A 12,762-nucleotide genomic window follows, 5' to 3' on the forward strand; every position below is an offset into this window, starting at 1 on the left:
AATTTTTTAAAACAAAAATCAGGACGATCTTAAGCAAGTGGATGATATTTGTACTTTGATGTTGGAATGTCCATTTTGATAGAAATGGAACTAAAAGAGTTGAGAGGTTTAGCGAAATTCTGTTCAGTACTTTGCAAGTGGAACTCCAAGCGTTGTTTTCTTCCACATGAAAATGTACCACAGTCAGGAGCACTGGTAAAGGGAAATGAGAGACTGGAAAGAAGGTACAGTGGACAGGGCGCTTGCCTTGCCTTGCATGCAGCCAACCCGGGTTCGATCCCTAGCATCTCATATGGTCCCCCAAGCACCACCAGGAGTGACCCCTGAGCGCAGAGCCAGGCGTGACCCCTGAGCAGGTCCAGGTGTGGTCCACCAGCAAAAGAGGAAATTAGACAGATTGGACAGGTACTGATAGGTAGCTGCACTTAGACCTGAGTGATGGCATCGCATCACATCGACAGAGCTTAAAAGGCGTGGGGGGCAGATCAGCACTGAGTCAGCAAGCCGGGAAAGTCCCTGTGGTAGGTGCTGATGAGGAGGGGATAAGAGAGGAGCAGGTTCAGCTATCAGAGGCTTTTTTAAAAGTAGGGACTTCCCCCTAGTGCTGAGGGGTGCACCCGGAGTCACCCCTAGCATTCCTCTGCCTACCAGAGTCGTCCCAGGGGTCCAAGCTCAAGTGTAGCGACATCTGCTGCTGAGGCCGGTGGCAGTGCAGGGCCAGGGTGCCAGGTGATGCCAGGGTTCTTGGGATCGAACTCATGCATACAGGCATGTACTTGGGACTCATGCCTGTGGGCATGTACCCCAATCCTCTGAGCTACTACCTACCCTAGGAACGACTTGGTGTTCGTTTGGCTTTGATTTGAAGCCTCACTCAGCAGTGCTCAGAGATATGCCTAGCTCAGTGCTCAGGGAACCATACGCAGTGCCAGGAAGTGAACCGAGGTTGCCTGGCAAGGAAATCACCTCGCTCTCTGTATACTGTGTCTTCAGCCCCTGAAAGGCATTTCTAGGCCAGATTAACAGGGATTTTGTTGCAAGGCCCAAGTAGAAATGACTGAAAGGTAATTCGATTTGATTTTCAGGTTTGGTTGGGTTTGGTTTTGAGTTTGGGTTGGGTTTGAGAGGGCTACACCAACGATGCTCAAGGCTTGCTTTTGATGCTGAGCTCAGGTATCACTCCTGACAGTGCTCAGGAATCGAACCTGGGCCGGCTGTGTGCACGCCATGCACCTTACCCGCTGTCTTATGTCTCCGACTTCTGAAATTTTCAAAAGAGGAATGTGACCCACTTATGTTTATGTTTGTAAATCATCACCGTGGCTACTCTGTGGAGACTGCATTGAATAAAGGTGGAGAAGAAAGAAGGGAGAGAGACGAGTTAGGCAGACATAAGTTCAGTTTTGTTTTTTCCTAAGTGGACAGGGGCTGGGGATGTGGCCTTAATGGTAGACCACATGCTGTAGCATGAGTAAGGCTCAGGGCTAATCTCTGGCATTGCATGCACCCCAATACTTCTCGGTCCCCAAGCATCACCAGGTCTGAGCCCCACCAGGCATGGCGCATACAAGAAAACGGGGGGTGGGGGAAGGTGCTGGGATAGTTAACGCACTCCTGGCAGTGCTCAGGAGGCCACATGTGATACCAGACATCAGCCACAGGTTGGCCCTTCCTACTGTATTACCTCTCTGGCTCCACCCACAGCAATTATTAAAAGAGTTATAGTAGAGGTTCGATTTCTGAGCACTGTAAATGAGAATGTGGAAACAATAAATGTCCAAGAAGAAGAAAAAGCCCAGGGGGCAGAGAGTTCATACAGAAGGTGAAGCAGTTGTTTTGCCTGCAGCTGACCCCAGTTCAACCCTTTCGCACCACACAAGAACCTGAAAACAAAACAAAATCAAGAAATCCAAATACAAGATAATACAGGTTAGGTTATAGAGTAGGACCAATAGAAATGGAGTAAAATGGATAAATCCAAGCTGTATTTGGAGGGAAGAATCAACAGGAGGGACTGGAGAGATAGCACAGCGGGTAGGGTGTTGGCCTTGCACACGGCCGACCCGGGTTCGATTCCCAGCATCCCATAGGGTCCCCCCAGCACCGCCAGGAGTGCAGAGCCAGGAGTAACCCCTGTGCATCACCAAATGTGACCCTAAAGCAAAAAAAAAAAAAAAAAAAGAATGAACAGGAGCTCAGGTGTGTTTTTCAGGGGAAGAGCAAATGAGCTATGATGATCCTTCAAGACTGGAGGAATAATTGAGATGAGGGAAGAGCAGTTTGCTGGTAGGGGCAAGGGCCAACTTCTGCTTTTGAGACGTGTGTCATCAGTAGAGATGTCAAGTAAGCGATGCAGGGATGGAGTCAGAGGATAGAAACTGGAGGAGAAAAAAATATGAGAAATTTAGGTACCAGAGAGATAGTACAGCAGGTAAGGCACTTGCCTTGCATGCAGCCGACCCAGGTTCAATCCCCAGCATCCCATCTGGTCTCCTAAACCCTACCAGGAGTGATCCCTGAGCATTGACAGGTGTGCCCCCACCCAAAAAAAGAAAAGAAAAAAGAGCATGAGAAATATAAGAACTTAGACCTTATGTAAGCTATAAAATAGATAAATTCTTCTAGGGAGAAAAGAGGTGGAAAGAAGAGATGAAGAAATTACAGGTAAAAAAAAACTAAAAAGAAGAGCAGGAACGAGAATTTGGTGCAAGTAGGGCATATGCCAACCATATCGCTACTCCTGTTCAATCCCCAGCACCTCATATGGTCCCCAAGCACCACCAGCGGTGAGCTCTGAGCACAGAGCCAGGAGGAAGCCCTGAGTACAAACCTTTCCCCCAAAAGAAAGGAAGGGAACATGAAGTAAGAAGACATCAAGAGGGCTGGAACTATAGCACAGCGGGTAGGGCTTTTGCCTTGAAGCCTGGTCACAGCCAACCAGGGTTTGATCCCCGGCATCCCATATGGTCCCCCCAGCATTGCCAGGAGTAATTTCTGAGTGCAGAGCCAGGAGTAACCCCTGAGCATTGCTGGGTGTAACCCAAAAAGCAAAAAAAAAAAAAAAAAAAAAAAAAGGAAGACATCAAGAGTGTGTGTTGGATGTCACAAATATGAAAGAGAAAGTGACTTTGGAGAGGTGGCGTGGATGCTGGTCTCCGCCGTGCCGTGCTCCCCTGATGAGAGCAGCCAGTGGCGCAGGCCAGTGGTCCAGGGACAAAAGCGCCGAGCACCGCGGCGGCTCCCAGTGGACCTGCCAAGACTCATGAGTCCTACTGTATGTTTCCTGCTTCCAGAACAAAATCCAAGGCATCGTCTTTGATTTTGTCACCCAACAAGCCTTCGACATTGTCATCATGATGCTCATCTGCCTTAACATGGTGACGATGATGGTGGAGACGGACACTCAGAGCAAGCAGATGGAGAACATCCTTTACTGGATCAACTTCGTCTTCGTCATCTTCTTCACCTGCGAGTGCGTGCTCAAGATGTTCGCCTTGAGGCACTACTACTTCACCATTGGCTGGAACATCTTCGACTTCGTGGTCGTCATCCTCTCCATTGTGGGTGAGTGTGGCGGGCGAGGGGGGCGGGGGGGGGGAAGGCGGGGGCGACAGGGGGACCCTCCCTTGCCCTGGAAGGGCAGCACCTCACCCAAGTCTGAAATGCAGGCAGTCCGGTCGTCTGGACCTGCCCGGAACATCAGGTGGTCAGTGAAGTGTCCAGTCAACATTCATGGTCATCTTGGGTTATAAATTTTGTGTTTGTGAGGTGTGTGCGTCTGGGGGGGGGTGGGGGGAAGGAGAAAACAGAGGTGACATTTGGTTCTTGCTCTCCTGGAACTTAACAGGGAAAATAAATCAGAAGTATGGTTATACTCACGGTATAAAATGGAACTGGGGTTTCAGGAAGAGACTGTTGCATGGGATATTAATGAAATAGTATAAGAAAGTCCAGCTGCCTCTGCCGGCAGTCCTCATTGACAGAGTCGCCCACACGCCACATACAGTTTGACAATTTCTTCATTTTTTTTATTCTTTTTTTTTTTTTTGGATGGAAGGTTGGGAGTTGGGACCATACCCAGCAACGCTCAGGGCTGACTCCTAGCTCTGCTCAGGGGTCACTCCTGGCAGGGTTCTGGGGCCAAACAGGGGTTCAGGGATCAAACTCGGGTCATCCGTGTACAAGGCCCGCGCCCTCCCCGCTGTCGTTCTGCAATTCTTCTGGCAGCCCCGGAAGCAGCTATTTCACTGCCTTCACTGGGTAACTCTCTCCACTCAACCGAGTGGTGGCTGAGGCAGAATGCAGGTTATTCATTTGCTTGTTCTCTTGGTTTTTGGGTCACACGTGGCTGTACTCGGGGTTCGTTCCTGACTTTGGGCTCAGGGGCCACTCCTGGTGGGACTCACTGGGGCCGTTCGTGGTGCCGGGGATTGAACCTGGGTCAGCCACGTGCAAGGCAAGTGTCTGACCTGCTGCACTATCGCTCTGGTCCCACAGGTTTGTTTTCAATAAAGACCAAGTGTTCATTTTGCTTCACCCTCCACTTGAGAAAAGGGTGATGTCCTGGCAGGCAGAGGAAATGCGGACCCACCCTTTGCCCTCCCAGAACTTTCCCTTGACTTCCTAAAAGACAGTGTCTCGAATGATGGGACGCTGCCTTGACCCCAGGTAGGATCAAGGATAAGTCAGTCAACCGACTTACACCTAGAGGGAGAGAGTATCTGAGTCCTGCGGACCCGGCCCCAGGAGTCTGGTGACCAGTTGTAGTAACCCAGGTGATGACTGTGGGCACCACGGGCTGCTGGCCTGTGCCATTCTCCAGTTCTGTCCCCCTAAGCAGCATGACCAAAAGTATACGGATGCAAGGAACACTAACCCCTGTCCTCTCCCCAAGACAGGAGTCCCAGGATGAAATGACTGTGAACAGTATTGTCCGATCCCTGTTCAGCACCACGGTGCTTGTGAGCCTCTAGCAGTCTCTAGGTAGTCCTGTGGGAAACAGTTATGCCTAACCTCCATGCACCATCATACCTTTGTTGGACCACAACATCATTTTTCAAGTAACAATAATGATGTGTCCGATTTCCTGAAACAGATTCTATGTCATCGCTGTTCTAAGCACTTTGCCTGCCTTTATGTAATCCTGAACTCCTCGTAACCACCTTCTGAGTACCTCGGGTATGAAGGTACAGAGAGGTAACTGAGTCATGAGCTGGGAAGTGAGCAGGCATGGCTTCAAACCCAGCCCAGGACACAAGACCAGGTTCCTAAACTCCCACAAAATGCACCTACAGGGCTAGATAAGTCAAGGATAAGTCAGCCAACTGACTTATACCTAGAGGGGGAGAGTGTCTGGGTCCTGTGAAAGAAAGACAGACAGACAGACAGACAGACAGACAGACAGACAGACAGAAAGAAAGAAAGAAAGAAAGAAAGAAAGAAAGAAAGAAAGAAAGAAAGAGAAGGGAGGGAGGGAGGAAGGAAGGAAGGAAGGAAGGAAGGAAGGAAGGAAGGAAGGAAGGAAGGAAGGAAGGATACAAGGATACACTTCGAACATGTCTGGCATTATTCACTGATCTGGAATTTTTTCTGCCCATCAACTGTCATTGAGTGGGATGGAAAATCCAAAAGACTAAAACATTCTCTCTATTCTCAGAGGATACTCAAACATTAAAGAGGACAAATTGGGTTATTATTGGTAACTTAATCTTTCTTACATTTCATTTTTTGTTCATAAGTATGTAGGGCGAAAAGCTTTTTTGGTTTTGTCAGTGCTCACCCAAGTAGTGTTCAGGGTTTGTTACTGGCTCTGCACTCAGGATTCACTCCGAGCTGAGTTCAGGAGGACTTATATGGGGTGCTGGAGATTGAACCCGGTTCAGCTATGTGCAAGGCAAGCGCCTTATCCCCTTACCCTCTCCAGCCTTGAAAATATACTTTTTTTTTTGCTTTTTGGGTCATACCCAGTGATGAACAGGGGTTACCTCCTGGCTTTGCACTCAGAAATTACTCCTGGAGGTGCTCAGGGGACCATATGGGATGCTGGGAATCGAACCCGGGTTGGCTGCGTGCAAGGCAAACGCCATACCCACTGTACTATTGCTCCAGCCCCTATACATTTTTAATTAAGAGGATTTGTGGTAAAAAAAAAAAACCTAGAACCTCCTAGAGGACCCCTTAAATGGCATTTCTATAGCCTGAATGTCTGTCTGTTCTGTCTCCCCATCTTCCTGAGGGAACAGTGGAGAGGGTGTTTGCCTTGCACGATGCCATTCTCCAGCATCTCTTATGGTCCCCTGTTCCCCACCAGAAATGATCCCTGGGCTCAGAGCCAGGAGTCAACCCAGGAGCACCTCAGGGTATGGACCAAAACAACAACAACAGAAATCATCCAGGGGCTTGGAGCGATAGTACCAGGGGTTAAGGTGTTTGCCTGGCATGCAGTCTGTCCCAGTTCAATTTCCATCACTACATATGATCCCTCAAGCATAAGAAGAAGTGATGTGGCCTGTTTCTGATCTTTCTGCATCTTTCCCCATCCTGAAAATTAAGGTTCTTTCAGATAAGATTAGCTTTCTGCAAATCATTGTCTCAGTGCATAGAAATCCTTGGAAGACTTTTTGTTTTGCCGTGCTCAGGAATCACTCCTGGTAGGCTCAGGGGGTCCATCTGGTATGCTGGGGCTCAAACCCGGGTTGGCCACGTTCAAAGCAAACACCCTACCTGCTATACTGTCACTCCAGCCCCCATTTTCTTATTTTCTCGAGGGCTTTCCCCCGCCTTAGAAGACCCTGAGGGAAGAAAGTACATCCGTGCCTCATTGTTCTGTGGTTTTTAGGTACTGGTTTTCTGGGTGAGCAGATATCTGGGTGAAAACAAAAAAAAAGACCCACTGATTTATACATTTTCACCTTCTATTTTATGTGCCACAAAATGCCTTGGCTCTGTGTGTGTGTGTGTGTGTGTGTGTGTGTGTGTGTGTGTGTGGTTGGTTGGTTGGTTGGTTGGTTGGTTTTGTGGGTTTGGGTCACATGCAGCGGTGCTCTGGACTTACTTCTGGCTCTCTATTCAGGGGTCACTCCTGGCAGTGCTGGAGAATCATATTGGTGCTGGGGATCGAACCCAGGCCAGCTTTCCTGTCTGTCCAGCCTGATGTCTTAACTACTGATACTAGTTTCTCATTTTGGGCTTTAAAATCTAAATCTAGGCACTCTTGACTTAAAAGCGGCTTTTGCATGGTCCCTGTAGTTCTCTAGGCTGCTTTGAGAGGGTAGGAGCAAGAAACCAGAGATAACTCTTCTAAGCTAGGAAGAAGATACTATGAAAATTAGAAACATTGTGGGATAATTAAGACTTCATCCCAAAGGATGAGATGGTGAATGAGTCAGAGGGTGGCTATGAAATTTTATAGCATTTTGGAAGGAATTGATACACCTTAGAAGAAAAAATAAATATATATATATATATATATATATATATGGACAAAGCATTTTTTAAGGTTTTTTAAGGTTGTCCTGTCAAATGAAAATGTGTTCTTAAAATGGATTATTACCATCCAGCTTTGTGTGTGTGTGTGTTTGGCTGGAGCCTCCCAAGCAGTGCTCCAGGAGGGCTGTCTGTACCCTGGGTCATACAGGCTCAGATGCATGCAAGATACCTTCCCTGATCCCTGTACTTTCTCTCTGACCCCCGTCCAAACTGTCAAAACAAATAATCCAAAGTGAATTTCCACATAGCAAAATTATGAAGACTCCCTAATGTTTGTATCATCTCAGGATTATGGTTGCTTCTGGGGATGAACAGAGGAAGTAAATTTAGTAAGATACTAGTGTTTGTTGGGCTGGAGCGATAGCACAGCGGGTAGGGCGTTTGCCTTGCACGTGGCCAACCTGGGTTCGATTCCTCCGCCCCTCTCGGAGAGCCCGGCAAGCTACCGAGAGTATCTCGCCCACACAGCAAAGCCTGGCAAGCTCCCCGTGGCGTATTTGATATGCCAAAAACAGTAGCAGCAAGTCTCACAATTTGTTGTGAGACGTTACTGGCGCCTGCTTGAGCAACTCGATGAACAACAGGAGGACAGTGCTACAGTGGTACTAGCTTTTGGTCCACAGGTATCTTACGGTTCTCTCTGCTTTTTCACATGCTGGAAACACGGAGGTTTTCTTTTGGGGGGGGTTGGGCTCTGTTTGTTTCTTAGGTTGTTGGTTTGTTGCGGTGGTGGTGGTTGTTGTTTTCATTATGAGAGCTTACTTGGGATAGCAAATGCATTAAGAGTTCCTTGGTGCTGGATGCCAGAGGTAAAGAGAGAAAGGGCATTTCGCAGTCCCACGACATCACCTTCTCTTCTTTCCGTTAGGAATGTTCCTGGCTGATCTGATTGAGAAATACTTTGTTTCCCCAACCCTGTTCCGCGTCATCCGATTGGCCCGAATCGGGCGCATCCTGCGTCTGATCAAAGGTGCCAAAGGGATTCGTACCCTGCTCTTTGCCTTAATGATGTCCTTGCCTGCTCTTTTCAACATCGGCCTTCTGCTCTTCCTGGTCATGTTCATCTTCTCCATCTTCGGCATGTCCAACTTCGCGTACGTGAAGCACGAGGCCGGCATCGACGACATGTTCAACTTCGAGACGTTCGGCAACAGCATGATCTGCCTCTTCCAGATCACCACCTCGGCGGGCTGGGACGGCCTGCTGCTGCCCATCCTCAACCGGCCCCCTGACTGCAGTCTGGATAAGGAGCACCCGGGGAGTGGCTTTAAGGGGGACTGCGGGAACCCCTCGGTGGGCATCTTCTTCTTCGTGAGCTACATCATCATCTCCTTCCTGATTGTGGTGAACATGTACATCGCCATCATCCTGGAGAACTTCAGCGTGGCCACAGAGGAGAGCGCAGATCCTCTGAGTGAGGACGACTTTGAGACCTTCTACGAGATCTGGGAGAAGTTTGACCCCGACGCCACGCAGTTCATCGAGTATTGCAAGCTGGCCGACTTCGCTGATGCCTTGGAACATCCTCTCCGAGTGCCCAAACCCAACACCATCGAGCTCATTGCCATGGACCTACCAATGGTCAGCGGCGACCGCATCCACTGCTTGGACATCCTTTTTGCCTTCACCAAGCGGGTCCTGGGAGACAGTGGGGAGTTGGACATCCTTCGGCAGCAGATGGAGGAGCGGTTCGTGGCATCCAACCCTTCCAAAGTGTCTTACGAGCCAATCACGACCACGTTGCGGCGCAAGCAGGAAGAAGTGTCTGCCGTGGTCCTGCAGCGCGCCTACCGGGGACACTTGGCACGGCGGGGCTTCATTTGCAAAAAGATCACTTCCAAGAAGCTCGAGAACGGAGGCACACACCGGGAGAAGAAAGAGAGCACGCCCTCCACCGCCTCCCTGCCCTCCTACGACAGCGTGACGAAGCCCGAGAAGGAGAAGCAGCAGCGGGCGGAGGAGGGCAAGAGGGAGCGAGCCAAGCGACAGAAAGAGGTGAGAGAGTCCAAGTGTTAGAGGGGAGACCGTGTCGAGGTAAGGCCTGGAAGCGAAAGATTGTTTACAAACTTCCTGACTATTCTCAATGCAGAAGAGTGCGGACCCTGTAACCTGAAGACCTAATACCAAACGTAGGCCGCTTCCCGTGTCACACGGCTGCATCTTGGGCAGTGACCTGCCCAGGGCAGAGGACCCTGCTCCCTGGACACACAGGTTTCCTAATGCTTGGGCAGGTGGTAACTGCATGTTCCACATCAGTCAATGCAACTTAGGACAAAACCAAACAGGATACAAACACAGTGGAGAGGCTGCTGGGACCAGCGTATTTCCGTTGCAGCCAAACGGATTTTATTTATTTATTGATTGATTTTGGTTTCGTTGATTCTCAGACGCAGAAAGCATCACTTAAAAAAAAAAAGTTTGTTTGTTCATGCAAACTGTATTTGCATTCTTACATTAGTTAAGCTAAGCAGCAAAAGGAACACACACACACACACCACACGCACACACGCACACACGCACACACGCGCACACACATTTAGCCCATGTCATTCAGTTGTCAGTTTCTTTGACATAAGCCGCATCTTCTCCACATGGGCTTCGCGTGGTTTGGAGATGGGTGGGGGAGAACAGGCAGGTTTCTTCAGGCTGAGGAGGACTTGCTCAGGCTGATTCCAAACATTGTGCTCGTTCACTGCGTAGAAACGATTTGCATGATGGCATGCTGTGATCAGAAGACATGCATGAGATCCATACACCACAGGACACTAATCCTGTCCCCTGCGCTGGCCAGCCTCTCGACAGGACCCAGCCCTGCACCCTTCACTGTATTTGGAGAAAAAAAACAAAATGGTGAGAGTTCCGTATCTGCTGCGATTCTTTCTGAATTCTTAGAAGTCTTTCATACACCTCCTGGGTAGGGAAACATAACCAACCAATTGAGCGCCACCAACCGCAACAAAAACGACCCCAATCCGACAAGCAGCTGGATCCGTTGTGTGTCTTTGTTTAACAGACATCTCTGACAGACCGTCATCATTGCACATTTTTGAAAGATGAACTATTCAGTGCTGCTCTGTGTCCCGTACGCAGGGAAGCTTCGATTTCGAATGGCTTGTATTAAATAATGTTCACTGTAAAACCAAATCCTAGGGCTAAAAGCAAAAAACAAAAACGACAAAAAAAAAAAAAGTTCATTTGTATCTTGCAATATTTATGATGATTGTTTAGCCTTCATACTAACACTTATTTGGAGTAGAGACAAAATGCTATTCCAAGTAGCATGTTATCTCCGGGGGTAACTTGGGGAACTTACACCTTTCGTTGGGGTTAAAGGGGTGCTGACTTTATTTCGTGTCACGTCGTTCTGCATCATGGCTTTCTCCGGGTGTGGGTCTCTGTGGAGAGGGGTTCAGCTGTTTGGAACTGCCCCCTCTCTCCTCCGGGGAGGCTGTCTCAAGTTCACACACTCCGCGGCTCCCTCCCCTTGCCTGTCACATTTCTCCTCCCAGCAGGCTTGCCCTGCCTCCAGGGCGGGTGAGGCCCGCAGCACTGAGGCTGGGGCTGTGATTTCCTCCGATTCTTAGTAGGCTCGGCACTGCAGGGGTGGGACCTGCCGTCGAACCCGACTCGCCTCTGAGCCAGGCCTGCCTGGTTTCTTGACGGCGCAGGTTCCCACGAGGAGGCGGCCGACTCCCGCGAGGTTCCAGCCCTACCTGACCTCCGCCCCAGCGCCCTCCCTGTCACCGGTTTTGCTGTCTGCTTAGCGATGCCCATTGTCATCCGAGGGTGGCTCGAGGGGCAGTGTCACATCTTCCATTCCTTCTGCTCTAGGGAAGGGTCTCGAGCCCCGGGTTTTCTCACCCGCTGGCTGGATTTCAGAGCCAGGATGCTGCAGTTGAAGTCTGTACCGAGAACGAGGAGAGACTTGACTTGAGCATGTGAACCAAATCCAAGTAAATTCTCCCTCAGTCATACAGTAGAGGGGAAAACAGGTCCCCCCCGCCCCCACCCCCCGATAATCCAACACACCAATCTGCCTTGTAGTAGAAGCACTTGGATGCCCTTCCACAGTCCTCCTGACTAGTTTTGCGTAGAACCGACCACAGCAAGCCAGTGAGCCGAGCTTTCTGTCTTGTCGGACCCTGAGAAGCCGCTTGTCCCGCTCTCGAGAGGCTGCTTCTGCGGGACCACCGTAGAACTTGTGCCCTCTCGCCAGTGCCAGGCCGGGGAGGCATCTCTTTTGCTGACCCCGCTAACTGCTAGGATGAATGTATAATAACATGTACAGGCTACATCGTAAACAGCACAAAACAGAAGCTGATGTGTGTGGTTAGTCTTTTTAAGAGAATTATAAATACTGTAAGATATCATTTTCTTTTATCGGCATGCCTTTTGTAAATACAAATTATTGACTTATTAAATAGGAAATGGCTTCTGGCTTATGCCATTGTCATGTTTATTTTTATTTTTATACTTTCCTTTCTTCTTAGAACTTAGATGCTGTCAGCCAATGTATATCTCCCAACCAGACAGACAGACAAAAAATTTTTTATTGCTAACGGTCTTTTCCAAATCAACAAAAAAAAAATGATAATATATTTTTGTTCCAATGTGCAATAAATTCTAACCACTTCTATGCAAGATTTGGCTAAACTTCATAATTGTTCTTAGGCCTTGAGATGGGCCGCAGAGCTCGCTGTAAGACACCCCTCCGTCCCCCTCCGTGCTCGTGCTAGTGATGTCATCACGCTACTAAAGCAGAATAATCAGATTTTTCTGAGACCCCCCTCCTCCCCCAGCCCCAGCCCCAGCCCAGCAGGCCTCTCCTCAGTACCACACACACACACACACATGCACACGCACACACACGCACACACGCGCGCGTGCACACACGCACACACACCTTGGAATCCGACGCCTCCGCCTGCGTTGTAGAGAAGCCCCCCACGTCCACACCGTCTGCAGTTTTGCGCTGTTCTTTTCACTTCTCCCACCGCCTCCTCCCTCACCCGCCCACCCCGCTCCACACGTCTTTGGTAGTTCCTGACACCATCACCAGCAGTTTACAACCCGCGGTTAACAGGCATTGAACTGAAAACCCAGTGAGGAACACTTCCGGACCTCTTCACTGAGTGGGTAAGTGGCAACGCTTTGCCAAATATTAACGAAGCCAATCCAAAAGCAGCAGCAGCCACAGTATCACTGCACATATATATATAGATATTATAAATATAATATAAATATTTATTTTTTTGTAGCCAGGTCCTCGGTGCA

General features: G+C 49.2%; 1 protein-coding gene across 1 annotated transcript in view; it reads left to right on the forward strand.

Moving 5' to 3' along the window:
- The window catches only part of SCN8A (sodium voltage-gated channel alpha subunit 8), a 152,777-nt gene extending 143,273 nt beyond the window's left edge, over positions 1 to 9,504 (forward strand). The window contains exons 25-26 of the mRNA XM_056120276.1: positions 3,294 to 3,564; positions 8,357 to 9,504. Coding sequence (XP_055976251.1) covers positions 3,294 to 3,564; positions 8,357 to 9,504 — 1,419 coding nt within the window. The remainder of the gene's footprint in view (positions 1 to 3,293; positions 3,565 to 8,356) is intronic.
- Positions 9,505 to 12,762: the final 3,258 nt, after the last annotated feature.

This window comes from Sorex fumeus, unplaced genomic scaffold (genome assembly GCF_029834395.1).
Source record: "Sorex fumeus unplaced genomic scaffold, SorFum_2.1 ptg000042l, whole genome shotgun sequence".
In the NCBI taxonomy this organism is placed as follows: Eukaryota; Metazoa; Chordata; class Mammalia; order Eulipotyphla; family Soricidae; genus Sorex; species Sorex fumeus.